This window comes from Pecten maximus, chromosome 3, assembly GCF_902652985.1.
Source record: "Pecten maximus chromosome 3, xPecMax1.1, whole genome shotgun sequence".
NCBI classification, from domain to species: Eukaryota; Metazoa; Mollusca; class Bivalvia; order Pectinida; family Pectinidae; genus Pecten; species Pecten maximus.
The window spans coordinates 18875650-18897491 of NC_047017.1; the positions used below are offsets into that span (position 1 = coordinate 18875650).

General features: G+C 36.6%; 1 protein-coding gene across 1 annotated transcript; it reads left to right on the forward strand.

Moving 5' to 3' along the window:
- Positions 1-58: 58 nt before the first annotated feature.
- Positions 59-20676, forward strand: LOC117323463 (tectonin beta-propeller repeat-containing protein 2-like). The gene is given in 18 exon segments (XM_033878695.1): positions 59-130; positions 1890-2189; positions 4081-4209; positions 4593-4724; positions 5201-5367; positions 5593-5886; positions 5888-6033; positions 6537-7292; positions 8504-9773; positions 10508-10729; positions 11648-11786; positions 12100-12298; positions 12950-13039; positions 13633-13863; positions 14623-14816; positions 15542-15632; positions 16211-16360; positions 16725-20676. Coding segments are annotated over 17 exon segments (4656 nt in total). The 5' UTR covers positions 59-130; positions 1890-1907; the 3' UTR covers positions 16889-20676.
- Positions 20677-21842: the final 1166 nt, after the last annotated feature.

Genomic DNA, 21842 nt, shown 5'->3' on the forward strand with positions numbered 1-21842 from the left:
CGTTTAGCATGCTCCATTTTGTAGTACGCTCGGAACTCTCGGGAGTTTTCATGTGTGCCCAAGGTGTCCAGTTGGAAAAGCCATTTTCACTATTCACAGTCACGGGTTTTTATTCGCAGAACAAGCAAAGGTAGGACAACCTTGAACTATTGACCATTTTACTGTTGTTGAAATCTATTTAACGAGCGCGAAATAGATAACATATTACACAAATTCTATCAATGCAGGAAAATGATTCTATGTTATGTTCGTTCTTAGAGTTTCAGCTGTTCAAATGGTCTGTCAGGAAGCAACGTAACTAGTGTACGTAACCATTGTTTTATGGATACTAGTGGTATACGTATAATAAGATAGGATTATAATGGCCTAATGTCGATTTACGATTTTTCATCCATACAAAAAATAGACAAGTAGGCTAAATGTAAGAAACATTGAAAAGATGGGGTATTGATGCATGGTACTGTGTGTAACGTATTTTCTTTATTTTGCCCTAAATGAAGTTTTATCTACTACATTTATTTAACAATTAATGATAACAATTACAACAAAAATATTGCTACACTTCTCTTTTTCTGTCATGAGGTTGAGTTTGAACAGATGTTTGGCTTTTAGAAAGTTCTATCAGTCCATATTTGTCGAGCAAAGCATTTGACATGTAATGACATTCAGTACAGTAACATGTGGATCATGTCATGGTCCTCAGTAATGATAGAGAAAGAAATATAGCTTGTCATGCTTAAGTACTTTGATGTTAGGTAAAGTTTGATATTTTAATCAATAAATATCAATGAACAGGAAATTGGTACTGAGTCACTTTTAGTGTACAATTGCACTTCAACCAGAAATAAAAGTATGGACCCTAGTACCCCAGTTTGGTATTATAATATATATTATTATATATGTATAGCTTCCAATCTACATTGTATGTATATATGTATATGTATTATAAAGCTACATGTACAGTACATTGTGACTACATGTGTTCTGATGTACTATATATAACATGAAAAATTAACCTGTCGCATATTGATTTACTAAAGGGGAATCAAACTACAGTTGTTTCTGTAATGGAGCCTGGGATTCTGTCATCTTCTTTTTATTAATTTATTGATAAAACACTGAAACAATACAACAAGATTTCTGCATTTTACATGATTCTGTGGTACTTATATATATACAGAATCAATATGGAATGGCCTCCAGGAAACTGATTGTATCAATAGAGCAAGAGTCATCAAGTACAGATACATTGGTATCGGACCAAATATTTGTACTTTCCCTCATAATAGCATAGACTTTTCCCATTTGAAAGATGATTGATGCACCAAATTAAAGCCCATAAAATTAATGCTGACCTTGTTGTTCTACAATCTTTTATAAAGACTATCTTAAAAAGATACAAGAGAAATAACTGCTTTAATTGTATGCCTCTTGATTTTTGTGAAGGTGGAATGTGCTTAATTATTAGGTTGAATATGGTACAGACTCTGTTGATACAGGACTATAAAACAATCATCTATAACAAATCAAGAATTTTCTCTTCCTCAATAAATGTGTTTATACCCCTAATAATATTTCCCTGCCCCTAATAATATTTCCCTGTTCCTTGATGTTTGCATAATAGTAATACAATGGTAAAAAGAATAAAAAGCTGTAATTTAGTTACATGAACTTTATATATGAAGTAGTACAATGGAATGTCACAGTAAACTGATATTTAAATGTGAATTTATTTTGCTAATTTATTGTTCCAGTGCTGAAATTAGGTTTTACTTAAAATTGAATAATGGATGCAGTGATAATGGTATTTCTGTTCGAGTGTTGATTTCAAGAGCAATTTATTTCAACATCAGTATTGTGAACTATTATATACCAAAATGTTTTTACAGAATGAGATTTTATAAAAGATGGAAGCTGAGGTGAAGTCTGACAGTTCCAAGGGTGCAGACCCTGTTGATCCTGCAGAGACCAAACAGGAAGAGTTGTCATCACTTCGGGAACATGAGCCCCTGGAGGAGTTGGTGTCACACATTCCAAGGAAGGCCCAGAAGGGAATGCTTATCCAGTGTGATCTGGTCCTTACCTGTATAGATGCTAATGAGGACTATATTGTACTGGGCTGTAATATTGGACTCGTGTTTGTGTTTGACCTGAAAAAAAGGACTATAGAACACAAACTGAGGACAGAGGTAAGGTCCAAGTCCTGTTGGTAGGACAGAGGTTAGGTCCAAGTCCTGTTGGTAGGACAGAGGTATTGTCTAAGTCATGTTGGTAGGACAGAGGTATTGTCTAAGTCATGTTGATAGGACAGAGGTAAGGTCTATGTCATGTTGGTAGGACAGAGGTACGGTCCAAGTCCTGTTGGTAGGACAGAGGTACGGTCCAAGTCCTGTTGGTAGGACAGAGGTATTGTCTAAGTCATGTTGGTAGGACAGAGGTAAGGTCTAAGTCATGTTGGTAGGACAGAGGTAAGGTCCAAGTCCTGTTGGTAGGACAGAGGTACGGTCCAAGTCCTGTTGGTAGGACAGAGGTAAGGTCTAAGTCATGTTGGTAGGACAGAGGTAAGGTCCAAGTCCTGTTGGTAGGACAGAGGTATTGTCTAAGTCATGTTGGTAGGACAGAGGTATGGTCCAAGTCATGTTGGTAGGACAGAGGTAAGGTCTATGTCATGTTGGTAGGACAGAGGTACGGTCAAAGTCATGTTGGTAGGACAGAGGTAAGGTCTATGTCATGTTGGTAGGACAGAGGTAAGGTCCAAGTAATGTTGGTAGGACAGAGGTATTGTCTAAGTCATGTTGGTAGGACAGAGGTAAGGTCTATGTCATGTTGGTAGGACAGAGGTAAGGTCCAAGTCATGTTGGTAGGACAAAGGTATTGTCTAAGTCATGTTGGTAGGACAGAGGTATGGTCCAAGTCATGTTGGTAGGACAGAGGTAAGGTCCAAGTCATGTTGGTAGGACAGAGGTAAGGTCTAAGTAATGTTGGTAGGACAGAGGTATTGTCTAAGTCATGTTGATAGGACAAAGGTAAGGTCCAAGTCATGTTGGTAGGACAGAGTTAAGGTCCAAGTCATGTTGGTAGGACAGAAGTATGGTCCAAGTCATGTTGGTAGGACAGAGGTAAGGTCCAAGTCATGTTGGTAGGACAGAGGTAAGGTCCAAGTCATGTTGGTAGGACAGAAGTAAGGTCTATGTCATGTTGGTAGGACAGAGGTATTGTCTAAGTAATGTTGGTAGGACAGAGGTAAGGTCCAAGTCATGTTGGTAGGACAGAGGTATTGTCTATGTCATGTTGGTAGGACAGAGGTAAGGTCCAAGTCATGTTGGTAGGACAGAGGTAAGGTCCAAGTCATGTTGGTAGGACAGAGATAAGGTCCAAGTAATGTTGGTAGGACAGAGGTAAAGTCCAAGTCATGTTGGTAGGACAGAGGTATGGTCCAAGTCATGTTGGTAGGACAGAGATAAGGTCCAAGTAATGTTGGTAGGACAGAGGTAAAGTCCAAGTCATGTTGGTAGGACAGAGGTATGGTCCAAGTCATGTTGGTAGGACAGAAGTACGGTCCAAGTCATGTTGGTAGGACAGATGTAAGGTCCAAGTCTTATTGGTAGGACAGAGGTATGGTCCAAGCCATGTTGGTAGAACAGAGGTAAGGTCTATGTCATGTTGGTAGGACAAAGGTAAGGTCCAAGTCATGTGGGTAGGACAGAGATAAGGTCAAAGTCATGTTGGTTTTGACCTTCTTATACTGTAATTATTGGTGACAGTTTTCTTTTTGAGGGCATTCTATGATTGATATTCTATTCCCCCATTTGCAACTATTTCATGTTTAACCTTAATTCCCAAAATTTACAATTTAATCCTGAAAATTTCCTTCCCAATTTTCTTCTCAAAAGACCCAAAATGGCTCCATCCTATGCCAGTAAGAAAAAACCCTGTATATGGATTACGGGAAAATTGTACTATTTTTGCTTGAAAAAAAACTCAACCATTGTTGCAGGCACTTACAGCTTGCAATGTTTCCTGTTATAATTACCAATACATAATTATACACTTGTAAACTGGATATTTTTTTCATTTCAGTCCAACAATGACACAATTAGTGTTGTACAGCTACATAAAGGATTAGACAGTCAGGTTGCCATGGGAACAAATGGTGGTATTGTTTATATTTTCCAGCTGCCATCTTCATTACCAGGACAGAATAAACAGGTTGGTAACTTCCATTTTCAGACAAGTATTTATGTCCTCCTTGTATGAAGGGAGACACTGTGTTAACATTGTTTCTTTTCCTAATTTTAAACTATTAGATGTATTAATGAAATTTTAAATATATACAAATTTGACAGCATATATCACTCACAGACCCTGACTTCAAGGTCAAAGTTCAAAAAGTTTATTTTTGCTGTTCTTCTTTAGACTGTTTAAGACACATTGATTACACATGGTAAACTTGCATAACATTCATGCATCAACTGAAGACAGCTGTCTTCGGTCAATCATGTCCGCTAATAATTAACTCATCGTGACTTGTATAGCCTATATCTTCCAAGAGCATTAGTATTTATACCATAATTATTGACCTTCCTCTACAGCTCCAACAGTTTGTGGTGCGGAATCTTCACCACAGCAGTGTCACTAGTCTGTCCTGGAGTCTCAATGGAATGAAACTGTTCAGTGGTGACAAACGAGGTCTAGTAGTGTGTACAGATGTTGACTTTTATGAGGTACAAAATCTGAATACTAGTCATACTGTTTCATAAAATCTGATACATAATAGAGTTGTAGATATATATATATGTTAAATATCTCGGAGTCAAGAGCATTCTGTTTTAAATGTTTGTCTTTAAAAATAGTTTCAGTTACATGTAGAAACTCATTTACAATCTAGCACAAATATTGTAATGTATTAAAATTGTGAAAGTCTAGATCTGTCGAAAATACATCTTTTAACACTAAACTTGTTTATGAACCACAATTTGGATAATTGTGTTGTGCTTTTAAAGTGTTTTTATGTACATTGAGGGAGAGGAATCTATATATTAAGCTATATAATAAGTGTTTTTTTAATTCCAATAAAAATGATTTTAATTACATGAATATGAAAGTCAATGATTTGATGAAATACTATTCAAACTGAAGTACAGTATATTGGAATTGCAAATCACTATTCATATCTAACACAATACAAATACATGAACAGAGGCGATGCGGCTCAAGCGTTTCACTTGAGGAGAAACAGTCGGAGATTGTACAGCTCCACCATGCACATAAGTCTCTGCTTGTCTCCACAATTCACCGCTCCTTCGTCTATATGCCGAATCTCACAGACAACAATCTCGTACAAGTCGGCAAAAAGGACAGGAAGATGTAAGCCTTTTAAAGATATACCTGTGTTTGAGATAAATTTCTAAATTTCCAACATGAAATCCCTTTATATTATATGTATACAACAAGTTATATTTGGGATGATAACTGAAAATGGGTTTTTAAAAAGCCATTAGAAGTTGTTCACTGTGTTAATAGGATATAGAATGAAATTATTGAATTATAAATACATAAACAGACTGCTGATAATTGCTTGTCTTTTCCCAGACTTGGTAGCTATGGAGCTTGTTTCATCCCTGGTCTGTGTAAGCCAGAAGATGCACAACTGTATGCAGCTCGTCCTGGTCTGCGTATTTGGAAAGCTGGTATTGATGGAGTCGTCTTGAACACTAACTTGTTTAAGGACTTGTTGTCTCAGACTCATCGGAGCATTCCCATAATTCCATATGAGGGCCAAACTCGAACACAGCTCAAGTCATCTGACCAGCAGTTTGGGAAACTTCTCCTTTACCAAGACAAGTACTTGGTGACATGGTCCAGTAGCCATCTGTATCTGCTCAACCCCTGACAATAACACTGTCGTAGCCAGTCAAGCACGACTTGGCATCCTTGTAGGAGTTGCAGTAACCAAGGACGACATCTTTATTTTACGTAGAAATACCAGCAGAAATGTAGTAAGACTGGGTTTAAAGCCTCTAGCCAAACAAGGTATGTTTTCAGAGCAGTTAATATCATCGCTTCCTATAAGAATATTGATGGAATTTAGTGAAGGAATATACCATTGTCAGATGTCGCAGTCAATAGAAATAACCTTCAAATGACTTTTAGGAGTAAAATTGAATTGAAATGATACAAAGCTCTTGATAGACTGTTAGAGTAAAGAGAGTTTTTCATCCCAACAAGTACATATTTAAGTATATGATTAATAAGATACCATTTAACTACATTCCTACATGTATATACTTGTCATTTAAGTATGTAGTGTTACTAATATCTTTTTACTGATACATTGTCCAATGTCTAGCTATGGCTATACAATCTGACACATTGATCGGAATATTGTCTTGTTCTCCCCAGAGAGTGTGTAGAGGCGTCTAATGAGCATCTTGTCTTGTTTTCCCAGAGAGCGTGTAGATCTAGAGGTGTCTGTCTTGTTTTCTCCAGAGAATGTGTAGAGGTGTCTAATGAGCATCTTGTTTTGTTTTCCCTAGAGAGTGTATATGAGCGTCTTGTAAGAGAAAGACAGCTGGCAGCTGATGCAGTGAGGAATAAAAAACACCAGCAAGGCACTACAGACAATACTAGAGATCCAGATGTCCGACCTAAATCTGACAAGCCGTCCAAGTCTCCGCTCAGGTTCCTACAGGAGAACGTCCTGGACAAGTTAAAGGTACTGGACAAAGTGACAGGGGCAGATAACCCTGTATCTCATCTTGTCTCCTCAATGGACCGATTTGGACATGATGACGAGGTTGAAGGAGGACACACACAAGAAATCGATAGATCACAAATCGTAAAGTCAAATGATAGTCCCAGTAAAACATTACCGCCTGTGGTGGAATTAAATTCTCCTGACCTTCTCACTATTGAAATATTTTCAGGCATTCCTCCAAAAACAGAAAATGTCTCTCAAGAAAAACCTTATACGTATAAATCTAGCCCATATACAGGTAGGTTTAATCCATTTTTAAGTGACCCTATGTCTGATACTGAAGCAGAAGAGATATGTACAGATTCGATCAGAACTGAGGGAGATACAAGTCTGAAATACAATGAGAAAGATATACAGGATACTGTGTCACAGAGTAGTGAGGATCAACTGGAGGAGCCGACAAGTCCACAACCAAAGTTCATGATAGAAAAACTGGACAAAGTTTTAAAAAACAAGAATTCAACTGATGATATCGTTTTCACTCCTAAACATAAGAAAGGAAAGAAGAAGAAAAAACAGACAAAGGAAAAAGATGGTATGTATAATGTGAAACACATGACAAAAGATGACATTACTACAATGTATATATTTATCCTAAAACATTATTTCTTCAAATTTTTTCAGTGAACTGCCAGTCACTACATTTACTTTTTCAGTGTGATAAGTGGGGACTTCTGTTTTCTATTTACAAATAGATTTAATCTTTAATTAGTATTCAAGAATTTGTTTAGTATTTTTTTGCACTTTTTTAAAAATAGGCTCATCTTCATATAGATTGACAAAAAAACTTCCAAGGCAAAGGTAGTCAGAAAACAAACAGGGTCAAAGGTGACCAATGAAAAGCATTCAAGGAGCGTCGAGTGAAATGCTTTCAAAGTTACGCATCACATGTAAAAATGTTCTCAATTTCTCAAAATGAAGAACACATTGTATGTAATCTGTAAAACTTGTTCTTAGGCTATTTGCTAATAAAGAGGAAATGTTAGTAATATCGATATACCTGGGGAATGTTTTTTCATGTGGACAATATGATTTCTTCAATTTTCAGCTGTAACATTTCAGGCATTAATCTTGACAGGCCTGTAGATGTCAATACAGACCTTGAAAGTCATGGTCACTGTTGGTCTGAAAGCAACATACGATCACTAGGTCCATCATTATTAGTCCCCTGCCGTTTGAAAAACGGGGGGACTTTAGGTTTACCCTCCATCCGTCTGTCCATCCGCCTGTCTGTCTGTCACGCAACAGTTGTCCAGACAACTCCTCCTAAAGTACTAACTCCGATTTTCAACAAAACTTGGTATACATGATCAGAATAACATGTAGTTGTGCATCCCACATTTTTTTTCTCGAAAATCCATTTTTCAAAATGGCCGCCAGCTTCTCATTGGTTGAGGCTTGTCCGGACAACTCCTCCTAAAGTACTACTCCGATTTTAACGAAACTTGGTATACATGATCAGTATGACATGTAGTTGTGCATCCCACATTTTTTTTCTCGAAAATTCATTTTTCAAAAATGAATAGGTGCACTATTAGCTCAGGCAGGGGACTTTGTATTGCTGTTGCAATACTATCCATCCTTGTTTCATAAACAACCAACTCTGGTCCAATCAAATTGTTTGGACCACGATAAATGAGCCCAGATAATGTTTCTAAATGGTCTGGTTTTCATGTATGCATGAATTACTGTGGAGGTATTTTTGTTTTTATATTCTACATCCATTTCCGTGTTTGATGTACACAGGTGAATCGGAATCTCAGAGTAAAGACATCGAGGTCACAACCCCTGTGAGTACAGAAATCCACCCCGAGGAAAAAATAGAGGAGGAATCGCCAAGGTCTATCAGTCCCGACAGTAAGTCAGAGGATCCTATTGGTGAACCACTCGAAATGGACGAACCAGAGAACGTAGATAAATTCAGAGAAATATCTAAAGAGTTGGAGTCATTCGAGAGAACTTTGACAGATCTTCCTAGCCAATCCATGCAGACAGAGGTAAAAAATGCTACAGAGGCTGAGAACAGTCAGGAAAAAGAGCACAATGAGAGTGTGAATGAAAGCACTACTGTTGGCAGATTTGAAGCCGAGGCTAGTGCTTCAGGTATTGATAAGAAGAGCATCAATTCAAGAATGATTCAAGGAGCAGTGGTTACTGGAGACCATTCTGTAAAAAGTTCACAGGAGAGTGGCCGCGGAGTAAGTTTGATATCAGATATGGAAAATATCCAAAGTGAAAATAATGATACTGAACAACGAAAGGGTGAATTTGTGATTTCTCAAGGTGCTAAAAACATACTAATAAGCTCCACAGATTCTTCGAGTGGAACTGTGACATCCAGTTCATTGCCAGACTCTTCTGGCGTAACTTTGACAGGTACAGTTCCAGATTCCAGGGAAGTGCCCATTACCGAAAGTCCTTTGGTTGTTGAGGAGTCAGAAGAGGAAGATAGCATCTACTCAATGAAGAAAAAAGAAGAAATCTCTCGGGAACCTGTTAAGGATAAGATGGATGATTTGATGAACAATACAAGACAATACTTCTATAAAACTCCAGATGTGTCAGTTGAGGATATATATGGAAAAACAGGTGTTCTGACTCCCTCTCCGTCAGAGGCGGCGAAAAGTTTAACAGCAAAAGTGAAAGATGGCAAGGAAGAAGTAACGATACCAGACCCTAGTGAGAGCATTCCATTTTCCCTGATCAACAATTGGGGAGAAGCGACGACAGGCGGAAACTTAAACAGTCTCGCTATCAGTCACAGTCATGTATGGGTGGCAGATAAAAGTTGTAACGTATACTTCTCAAGTCTACAAGGGGGCCGCCTAAAATGGCAGAAGATCAAGGATTCTGGTCATCAGATTGCTGTTTCAAGGTCTGGGTATATCATATGGCGTCTCTACAAGAACACTGTGCACGCAGGGACGAAAATCACACCCAGACATCCAGAGGGCATGAAGTGGGTTGAGGCTGTGCGGGATATAATGTTTGTAGCTGTGGACAACAACTGTGCTTGGTAAGACTATTTGTAGAGTTGGCATAGAGCAAGATTACAGATATATTTCATTGTTTTGAGATCTTATACGTTATTTCTCATCTTTAATAAATACCTGATTTTCAAGGTTTAATTTAAGGGACTTCATCAAATTTCATTTCCTAGTAATCTGCTGTTTGGGCGGTTTAACAATACGACCCTAGCTGTTTTTGTTGTTTTCAGATTGTTCAGGGTTGAAACACATCATACATCGAAACAGATAATAGTAGGATAAGATATCTTTATAGATAATTCATATGACCCTCGTATTAAGTATCAATCATTAGTGCCACATCCCATTTCCCAACCCCTTGATACAAATATATCTGTAAAAGCTTTCTTTTAGTCCCTTACTGGTGAAACCGTTGGGGACTGTAAATTTCCTCGCCGTCTGTCTGTCAGTCATCCCACTCAGTTTTCCATACTTTTCTCAGGCATGCTTCAAGGTATGTTGGTGAACATTGATATGTAACTTCAATACGAGTAGCTTCAGATCAAGTTCAAGTTTCAGGGTTTTTGGGTCAAGGTCAAGGTCATTGCTACTAATTTTAGCGGGGGCCGCTAGGGGACACATGTTGTGTTAGAATTACTCTCAGAATGCTTGTTGAATATCAAATCAAATACATGTAACAATATCTAAGAAGAAAGTCACAGTATTTCCAAGATTTATTCAGTTCCGATATGTCAGTGATAGTTTGGTTCGATTGTGTATCCAGGTACATAAAGACCACTGGGGAGGTGAAGATGCAGAGTGGACTGTCCAAAGATCGGCCATGTTTCAAGTCGCACATCGTTCCAGGAGAGCAATCGCTGAGGTTCAGACAAGTGGCGTGTCAGGACCAAGTTGTGTGGGGAGTGACAGAGGAGTGCAGACTGATGTATCGCCAAGGGGTCAGCGACCTCTGTCCAGCTGGCAAGACCTGGCAAATGAATGACCAGTAAGTATACTAAAAATGTCAGCAGTGGACGGCTTACATGTATTTGGACTGAATTACAGAAAATGTATACAAACACAAATAAGGCTATAGCCCCTCTTAAGTGAGGTCTATGTTAATTGGTTGTTGTCTTTTAGTCATCAACGGAAACTAATCGGGAATGGACAGATCTCTATTGTTAACGCTTCTCCAACAGTCTGTCAAGTTTGTGTATATTTCCACGCATAGTTGTTGGTATGCGAGTATACCTCTGGGGATGTTATAGCATTATAATTAAGTACTAAAATTAGGTCACATTTAATACCGGTAGTTATTAATATGCTCCTTTCCACTGTTAGTTTGTCCATAGCATGTATAATGTATGTACATGTATACTACATCACTTTTGAACCAAATATGTCTTTTTGGTGCCAGACCATTATCAAAAGTTAATAAATTGTCAGAATAATTTGGAATAGGTATGGTGTTGATAAATCTTATTCTGAAATTGGGTTACATTTCCGATATTGTAGATTTACAAGTAATCCTTTGTTTATGAGTATAAGATTGGTCACAGGATGGGGTCTTTTTTTTTCTATTTCCTTTTTTTAAGCTGCCAATGAAATTTTAAAAGTACATGTATGTGTAGCTTAATAAGATTGTCATGTAAACATGATTCTTAATGATGATGACATCTTGTATTAAGCATTAACATTGGGGGGCCAACACATATATAAACTTTGACGTAAAGACTTTGAACTGAATGAAGATGAATTTGTATCTCAAATGTATCCAGTATGGTACCCCTTGGAATGGAGATAAAAGTAATAAATTGTATTTAATTAAGGTACAACATTGCTGTGTTGTAGTGTTGTAGTCATGGAGATAGGTATGTAGGTACTATATTATATTTAATTAAGGTACGACCTTGTTGTGTTGTAGTGTTGGAGAGGACACCCTCTTCTCCTATGTGGCCTTTGGAGATAAAGACATAGGATGGGGCATAGATCTACTGGGCAGGATCTGGTTCATCTCCGGGGTTACCAAGGATACGCCCATGGGCCAGGAATGTTGGTGGCAGGTATGTAGGACCACACAAACTTTATGCTAATCTTGCCCTCCCATATAAAGTACCTTCTTGTTCCTTTAACTCTTTGGTAAATGTAATCAGAAAATGGTCGCTTTGCTATTTTGATATAGATCTACAGATCTTGCCTTTAGTTATTATGGAGAACTTCAATGTATCATTGCCAAAATAATGCCTTTTTCTTATACCATAAGAAATCTTATCAGAGATTTTCCTTGTGAGATATTGCAGTGCATTTATAAGTATTAATCATTAAATCTGTTTAATGTTGTCCATTTCTGGTTAAAGTATCTATTTTACATCCTAGGTACCTGTCAGTGAAATACTTGTTCATGATGAAACAGCTATGGACGCATTACGGTCACTAGCCAGGAAGTTTGACCCCCAGAAACTGGCCCATCTTCTCAGTACTCAACGAGGAGGACTAATCGCTGCAGGAGAGGGAGGCTTGTGGGTGTGTCCCGAGTTCAAAAATACATTACAGATCTGTCGAGGCAGTATAGAAGGTACTTCACTCAAAGTTCTGATGTATCTTGGGTAAGGCCTGTCAGAGCAGTATAAGGAAGTTATATAGGGTACTGCAAACATATGGGGCTGGAGTTACTCAAGTATAGAACTGACTGTGTGTCAAAATAAAGGCTGTGGGATTGACATATGCTTAATATAAAGTCTACCTACATAGAATGATGAAATAGATGGCTTCAATGAAAATGTATATCTGCAGTAATTTAATGGATTCATAGTCGTCTTCCCTTGTGATGGGTTGATAACTTTCCTATAATGATAATGATATTAATGTCTACAGTTTAACTCGTCTGTAGGTAGGTTCCTTGGATGGCACCTGACAAAATTTTGTGAAAAGAAATGACCTTGACCCATATTTAAGGTCATAGGGGTCAAATCATTAAAACACTATACAACTTCTTCTAATGAACCAAAAGGCCTAGTATCAAGAAATATGGTTTTTGGGATAACACCTGACAAAGTCGAAGAAAATATTGCCATTGATCCATGTTCATGGTCGCAGCGGTAAATTTTGTTAAAACACTGAAGTGACTACAATGTACTTGTTAATCAAAAAGTATCTGGAATCAGTAGCAGGTTCTTGGCCCATATTTGAAATTCGATTCTATTTCACCTTTGGCTTTCTGTAATAGGTCACAGCTGGAGGGAGGTGAACATGGCTGGATTTACCTCCTCCATTGCCTGGAAGATCCTGTCAGCTTCTGTATCCGACCAAAAACATGGTAAGAAATATGTCACATACTCTCAGAAAAAATTATTTATGTACAGGATTGCATATGTGGATATTATTGTTTACATAGCAAGTGATTGATATAAATTCCTGTATGACCTTTCAGATGTAGAGTTAGGTTTCTGCAATTTGGAAACTAGGGCTACTCGTTATTTGTACCTTGAAATGTCTGTTTTATTTATTCAGTTTTAATTATCATGTTCCATTTTTGTTTGTTCAAATTTCCCTCTTTGTGATTTTCTTACAGTCAATTTTTAGAAATATAACTTTTCAAAATAGTGCATATGAATTTCTGTATATTTTAATTTAATTATCAAATCTAAAATTCCGTGCTCAAAAGCCATGATCTGCTGAACTTTAATAAACAACTGTTTGTTTATTGTACTTTTTCTAAAAAAAATGACAATTTTTACCCCAAATGACAACTGTCAAATTCTCCCAAATCATCTACAAACTTTCCCCTATCTGAAAAAGTGTACATGTAGTTTCCCCCAAAAATCTAGACTGGTCCCTGGTATATATGACATTGTCTTTTTCATAGTTTAAACCTAGCCTGTGTATAAAATTATGTTTGTTACTGTTTAGGCCTGGTGTGGTGTGTACAGCCCAACGGTGATGTGTTTACACTGTCGCCCTCCACTGGTTACACGAAGGGTGTGGAGAGTCCATCTCCCCGCCACAGACTGGTCGGGATCAGTGCATGCCCAGATGCTGTGTGGGGACTCGCAGAGAACGGATTTGTCTTCATACGAGGTGGGGTTAAACAAGAGTGTCCTCAGGGCACGGAGTGGATCAAACTGGACTTACTTCAGCTGGGTAAGGAGACTGTCAATGATATACATGAATCTATCTGATTGAAGAGACACTGTGACAAAAAAAAAAAATTAAAATGTTTTCTTAGCTGCAAATTACAATGTTAATTTCAACGGTAGACAAATATGTATCTCAGAACAAAGTATTTGGACTTGATATTACATCATGTATTTTTGTAACTTATGAAAATTCCTTATCCCATGTATTTGGCAATAAGCCCATGCCTGGTAATAAGCCCATATATTGCATTTCAGTAAAAATGATAATAAAACTATTTTCGTTGTCCTGTAACAATCGCTACCCCCTTTGTTATTTCGTCCTGTAATAAACCCTGTAATTGATTTCCCAGATCCTACAGGCCTGTAATTGATATGTTTATTTCCCAGATCCTACAGCCTGTAATTGATATGTATGTTTTACCAGATCTTACACGCCTGTAATTGATATGTATACATGTATTTTACCAGATCCTACATGCCTGTAATTGATATGTATATTTCACCAGATCCTACAAGCCTGTAATTGATATGTATATTTCACCAGATCCTACAAGCCTGTAATTGATATGTATATTTCACCAGATCCTACAAGCCTGTAATTGATATGTATATTTCACAGATCCCATGTACATGTATTTTTTTTTAATTACCAGATCCTACAGGCCTGTAATTGATATGTATATTTCCCAGATCCCATGTACATGTATTTTACCAGATCCTACATACCAGTAATTGATATGTATATTGAACTTGTTTTCCTCAGGTGATGTCCATCTGATGAGTGTGTCATGTGGACACATGAATGTGTGGGCTTTAGACAGCGATGGAGTAGTGTACCAGAGAATCGGTGTGAAGGCCCCATCCTCACACTCCCTAACACAGGCTTGGCTCCCTGTGGACTCCAGCTCCAGTGGGACTACCTTCTCCCAGATCTGTAGTGGGCCCAAGGACTGGATGGTATGTATAGGCCAAGTTTAGTGGGCCCAAGGGCTGGATGGTATGTATTGGGGCAGTGTAGTGGGCCCAAGGACTGGATGGTATGTATAGGGGCAGTGTAGTGGGCCCAAGGACTGGATGGTATGTATGGGGGCAGTGTAGTGGGCCCAAGGACCGGATGGTATGTATAGGGGCAGTGTAGTGGGCCCAAGGCAAGGACCGGATGGTATGTATTGGGGCAGTGTAGTGGGCCCAAGGACCGGATGGTATGTATAGGGGCAATGTAGTGGGCCCAAGGACCGGATGGTATGTATAGGCCAAGTTTAGTGGGCTCAAGGACCGGATGGTATGTATTGGGGCAGTGTAGTGGGCCCAAGGATTGGATGGTATAGTGGCTGGTATGTATAAGGGCAATTAAACAAATTCAAGGGCTGGATGCTACACTTACCATAGGTTCAAAGTTATGTATTGGTCCAAGGATTTGATGGATTGTATACGGGTAATATAGTGGGCCCAAGGATTCCCCTTAGGACTTCAAGGATGGCATGTAAGGGGCAGTATTAAAAATCAGTTTCAAGCGTGTTGAAAATCAACAAAATTCTTTGGATATCCAATTATATTGAAGTCAGTTTTAGCCAACCAAAGTTATGTGTACTAAGGAAAGTTTTCTCTTGCAAAACTTTATACATTTTATATTCACATTTGCTTTAGGTGTTGTTACCTTTCATTACATAATTGTTTTTCAGGTGTGGGCAATAGACAACCGTCGCCAGGTGTACACCAGGACAGGTATCACAGACAGTATGCCTATTGGTACAAACTGGGTTCACGTGCCAGGTAGGTCCTACACACATATCAATACCCTACGACTAGGCCAGGGAGTTATGTGTCCAGCAGAGCTTCATCCTGCTCAATGATCGAGGACATAAGTCAGCTTAAACTCTCCCTCCTAAATCTTTCACTTTTGGTTTTAGACTTAATTAAATCATTCCAAATTAATTACACTCCGAGATCCACCTGCATGATAATGAACTAAATATTCCAGTCAGAGTTGCTTTAATGTACAATTTTAATCATTTCTGAAGAGATTTGCATTCAAGGATATTCAAATCAGATTCAAAAAGCTTACATTATTGTTCAGATTATGGGTTAAGTTATGACATAATTTGTCAGTTATCACGGCTATAAAAGATAGCATGCTATGTTCTCTCAGCTACTCTCACCTTCCAGTCTTTCTCTCTACTGGATAACTGAACTATTAGGTTCACAATCTAGTTGGCCTCATTTATAGTTATATTTTGACCTGTGAAGATGATGAATTATAGTGAAAAGTCAATATCTATCACTATTTCACAGGCACACTCGCCCACCAGATCACCATCAGTGAACAGTCAATATCTATCACTATTTTACAGGCACACTCGCCCACCAGATCACCATCAGTGAGAGAAATGTTTGGGCCCTGAATCCAGCTGGTGAGATCCTGTGTCGGTATGGTGTCACGCCAGAGAATCCTACAGGAGACTACTGGAGAAAAGTTCCAGGGATGTTTATATACATATCTAGTAGGTTTTACTTTATAATAAATCTGTACAAGTCCTTCGAACAGATAATATTACGAAAACTTACTACACATGTGACCAAAGGTTATTATATCAGGGAGGGTACAAACTTATCACATATGCGAAAAAAATGTTTTTCTTTCTACCGTGAAAAAAGGTTGAATTGTGACTTTCTATTCTCACATCAATTGTCATATTGTCGGGTATTGTCTTTACACCACAATGGTGATTTAAGTATGGTTAAATTAGATATCATTGGAATGGCATGTATAGGTGTACATATTAATTGTATCATGATAAAGTATCTCCCAATCTTACGATTGCAACACTTGAGTCATATATATTGTTTTGCTCTTTTTTATTCCAGCATCATCAACCGATGACATATGGGCCATCAATCAGGATGGACACATCTACAGACGAAGAACCAAGTTGTTAGTGCGTAAACGGTCAGGCAGCGACCCTCTCCTAGAAAGGCATACGAGGCGTGGCACCAGTAGCTCTAGTGATGATGGTTGGGAACTCGTCTGAGTCAATAATGTTACTCCTATGATAGTTGGGAACTCGTCTGAGTCAATACTGTTACTCCTGTGATCGTTGGGAACTCGTCTGAGACAAAATTGTTACTCCTGTGATCGTTGGGAACTCGTCCGAGTCAATAATGTTACTCCTGTGATGGTTGGTAACTCGTCCGAGTCAATAATGTTACTCCTGTGATCGTTGGGAACTCGTCTGAGTCAATGTTACTCCTGTGATGGTTGGGAACTTGTCTGAGTCAATAATGTTACTCCTGTGATGGTTAGGAACTTGTCTGAGTCAATAATGTTACTCCAGACCTGTGATCCATGGGAACATGCCCGAGTCAATAATATTTTTGTATTCATATGATGATAGGCAACTCGTCACTAATGTTGCTCCTGTTAAGATATCCTGTAACTTGTCCAAGTCATTATTGTATGGATGAGACTGTGAAGTGATGACATTCCTATTTTCTGTAGATACCGAATTCCTATCTTGTCCCAGCCCTTACTAGTTTCAGAAATGGACAGAAGTGTTAAGATTGTATCAGAGCGAATACAATAGTGTATTGTATTTTGTATGTAGTAAATGGCCCTGGTAATTTATTTTTGTTAAGTTTCTATGAAGGGAATGCGCTGTAAGAATGACTTATCAGTCTTTGTATTCTTTGTACATGGGAGAATTATCAGTCTTTATATTCTTTGTACATGGGAGAATCTTAAGACTTCTCAGGTTGTAGCTCCATATAATATATATATATGATACATTACCATCATATAAGCATTTAAAATGTTCTAACTTTTCAGTATATGTAAGTACCTAACAATTCCAATGCAATTCTATTTTAGTATGAATGAAATATTTTACATTGCACATTTACCTTGCATTCTATTTGAAGACTTTAAAATTGTAATATTTGAGATTATAGAAAACCTATGTATTATGATAATATTGAAAACCTATGTATTATGATAATATAACCTTGGAGATTGGTGTTGCTTTTATAATTAGTGTTTCTTCTCCAATAACATCTAGTGTATCCACTCCATGTTTATAAAACAACTCAGAAAGGCATTCCATACAAATTTAATGCACTACCTGGTGTTCAGCCTGTTGTACATTTCGGTATAAAGTGTCAGATGGTGGAATGGAGAGATCATAGTCGTGTATGTTTATATTTATTTTCTTCCTGTGAGATTAAGTTCAGAGTTGCTAATCTCACCTGTAGTGACCAAATATCAGGATATGACCCTCATAAACACTCGGTGAACCACAGGGACTTGTCACGATCAATGAACCACAGGAACTTAGCACAACTCCCAGACCCCGGTTCAAATATTTGTATTGTACTGTATATGGACTTGTCACAAACTCCAAACCCAGTCTAGATATACCTGGTATATGATGCATATACAAAATGTATCTGGACCATGTGAATTTGTGCCAAGTTCCTGTGGGTTGAACAGGTATTTCAAATGGTCATTGAGTAAAAATCCCTTCAACTTGTTTTAGAAACACATCTACCACATTTTCATGTACATGCATGTTTTATAATATTGTGCTTATTTGATAATCAATATCCTGTGAAAACATTGTCTTATTAATTTGGTACTCGGGTTTTAATTTTGACATTTTCTATCTGAACTCAATGATGGAAATATGATGTTATTCCATCAAATGAAGATTTGCCTAATTTATGCTGTAAATGGGTAAAGGCGTTATGGAATCAGAAACACATAATAGTTTCCCTTGTGCATATATGGAGCATTATTTGTCAGAATTATCAAATAGCACATCAGGTGTAAATATAAATATTCTAAATTAGTACATGTATATGATATATTAGTACATCTCTGAAATTCGAGGTTTCCCTTTCACAATAGTTATCTTGTGAGATTGAAGGTAAAAGTAACCCATGGAATTTTAAATTACTAAAAACTCAAAAGTGTCATCAGGAGTTAAACAAATAGTTGACACGGTGACATAGTTTCAGATGTATGTCCTAAGAACACAACTGCTGAGTACTGGAACACAAGATGTCCTACATAAATGTAGATGATAGCAAGCCAAATTCATACATGTATTTCATACAAATTTTTTTTTTTTATATTGAATGATTTAATTTTCAATATACTATTATGCCAATTATGAATGCTGTGCTAGCTTTTGACACGATGCAAACATTTACAGTATTTATGACGGATATATATACACTAAAGCAATGCAATGAATCAACAAATCTCTTCAAATCTTGCCTTTTTTGGCCAGTGACCATGGTAACCTCAAAAATGTTTCAAATTAGAGAAGATAGGAATTTTTAATCAATGATATCTGGTTTTCAATTGTTTTTATTTAAATACGTAAAATTTCACAATGAATTATGACAATGAAAACAGTTAACCCTTTCTACCCCAAGAAACTTTAGTGGACTGTGCCATTTATTCATCAATTGAAGTCCAATATGGGTAGTAGGGGTGAAAGAGTTAAAAACAAAGGAGATGACGAGAGATTTACGTCTATCACTGCTTCCGTGTCAAATTATATACCAGTAGCTTTAGATTATTTCATATTCAGATATGAGTAACATATTGATAATTATTCCTTTTTCATTCTAATTTGGAAATATGTTTCGTTAGTTTTAAGATTAAGCTTTTGGACAAATCGTGTTTGGGCTTTGTGGTCAGTTAAATCTCTCAGTAGATTTATCACACTAATAGGGTTTCTGTTATTAAATTTTATCAGTAATTATGTGTATACACCTACACATATTAGCTTGTGATCATCTTAAATGTGGGCCAAGGATTCATTGTGTTGCCATGTTATATCATCCCATGTTAAAAACAGGATGATTGTTTGGGATAATTTATAATCTTTTTCAATAGGTTCTGCTTTTTCGGTTTTGGTTTACTACGCAATATTCGCTTGTTACAATTTTTTGATATTTTTTTTTTTTTTCAAAATTTGCTATATATTTTCAATATCTGTTATAAAATATATTGAACATTAACTTCAGTAATGAGCTCAGTTGATTGTTTTCTATTCAAGTAAGCCAGAATACACTGTACTTTTGTAATACAATTTAGTGGACCACAGCAAAACGAAAAACTATACTTTCATATTTGCAGTTTTAAAAATGCTACACTTCCAAGAGCATATACACTGCTTGCAACAAAAATGCACAAAATGATACATGCAGTGTAAAAAATATCCTAATAAGTACCAATAAATGACTAAAATACCAAATGTAGAATTTATACAATACAAAGAGAAGGTCAAACTCCTTAGAGGGTGGTATTATTATCATGAGGTAGTTTTGGTATTGTATAAGATCAGCCAATTCTTGTTTTCAATGGAACATAATTACTCATTATTGGAAATACAGCACAATTTAAACATACATTTTATTTTTGTGAAAGGATGATTTACTGTTTTAAGTTCTTACTGGTTTGTCTATGTTGTTAGCCCTTTTAAATTGAAATACACAGTAATATGTGCCTTCTATATAATATATTCAAATTTGCATAATCATATTTCATATACAGTTTGTATTTTGTTTGTTTTTTCAAATTACGGTATATATAATTCTGAACATATTTATTGTTTGTTGATAATATATTCTATATGAAATCTGAAATATAATTGAGCATATGAAATATATATACCAAAATAACAGACAAATTATTGTTAACTCTTTTTGTGCCATCAATCGCTTGTTACAATTAATATGAAGAATTCGTGTAAAATTTGTTGTTAATTTGCCGATTGTTACAGATTTAATAAATATATTTATTGGAGATTTAGTCATTGTTTTGTGTTTTTTTAAGACCATGCTTTATTTATAAGTTGCAGTAGATTTAAAACCATAATTAGTATGGCTGCCGCTTGTACTAGAGTCGTCATTTTATGTTATTAAGTACTAATCTATGTGATTTTGAAAACTTGGTTAATGTTGTTGGTGTCTGGTACTTAGCAGCGCTTGGTTTTCCTTAAAATTCCCACAAAAGATTTCTCCTTAAGATTTCTTCCTTCACCCTCCATTTTAATCTTTGATGACAAAGTTCAACAAGAGCTGTTGGAGAACAGCATAGCTCGTCTCGCAAATGTTTGTCAATAAATAATTAAAATATATTAATTGGTATGGTTTCGCAAATTGCTTTAATAATATTTATATTGTTTACTTGATCAGATTGTCTTTTGTGAATTCATGCAATTTTCAAAACCATACCAATTTATATATATATAAATTATTTATTGAAAAACGTTCGGGAGACAAGCTATGCTGTTGTAAATTGAATGAATATATTAAATACGAATGTAATTGCTTTTGGACCTATTTCTTCAATTTTTGATAAAATATTATCCTTATGAGAGTTGTCTCCCTTGAAAAATGTAGAACGGTATAATTCGTCTGTGAGCATTTTCGCATTGTTTTTTTTTTCTTTTTTTCTTCAGTTTCACTCTCCAAGAAGGGATAGTGTAACTCCAGAGGGACTCTATTGCCAAATATCAGCACCCTATTAAAATCATAAAGTGATGTATTAATACCTTTGAACACTTGCACCAAAAACTGAACGCAGAAATATTCTAAGTCCCAAAATTTGAAAATTCTGATTTTTTCCAAAAAAAATCTTTTAGTTTAACTCCGGCAGGGGATAGTTTAATTCCATAGGGATTTTATTGCCAATTATCAGCACCCTAGTTCAATTATCAAGTGATAAATTAATACCTTAATTAATTAATTAATTAATAGCTTTCAACACTTGCACCAAAACTTAAGGGTCATCTATATAGCAGAATAATGTTGAATTTCTAACACGAATAAATATCTTAAAATTTGCACAAAAATAGCCATGTAATATACCAAAATGTTTGTTTTGACATGTAGTGTCTTAACATCACAAATAATTTGATGTAGATGCTAACAATTTCTTCTATAGAGTTATTTTTGGGTAAGTTGTAGCATGGA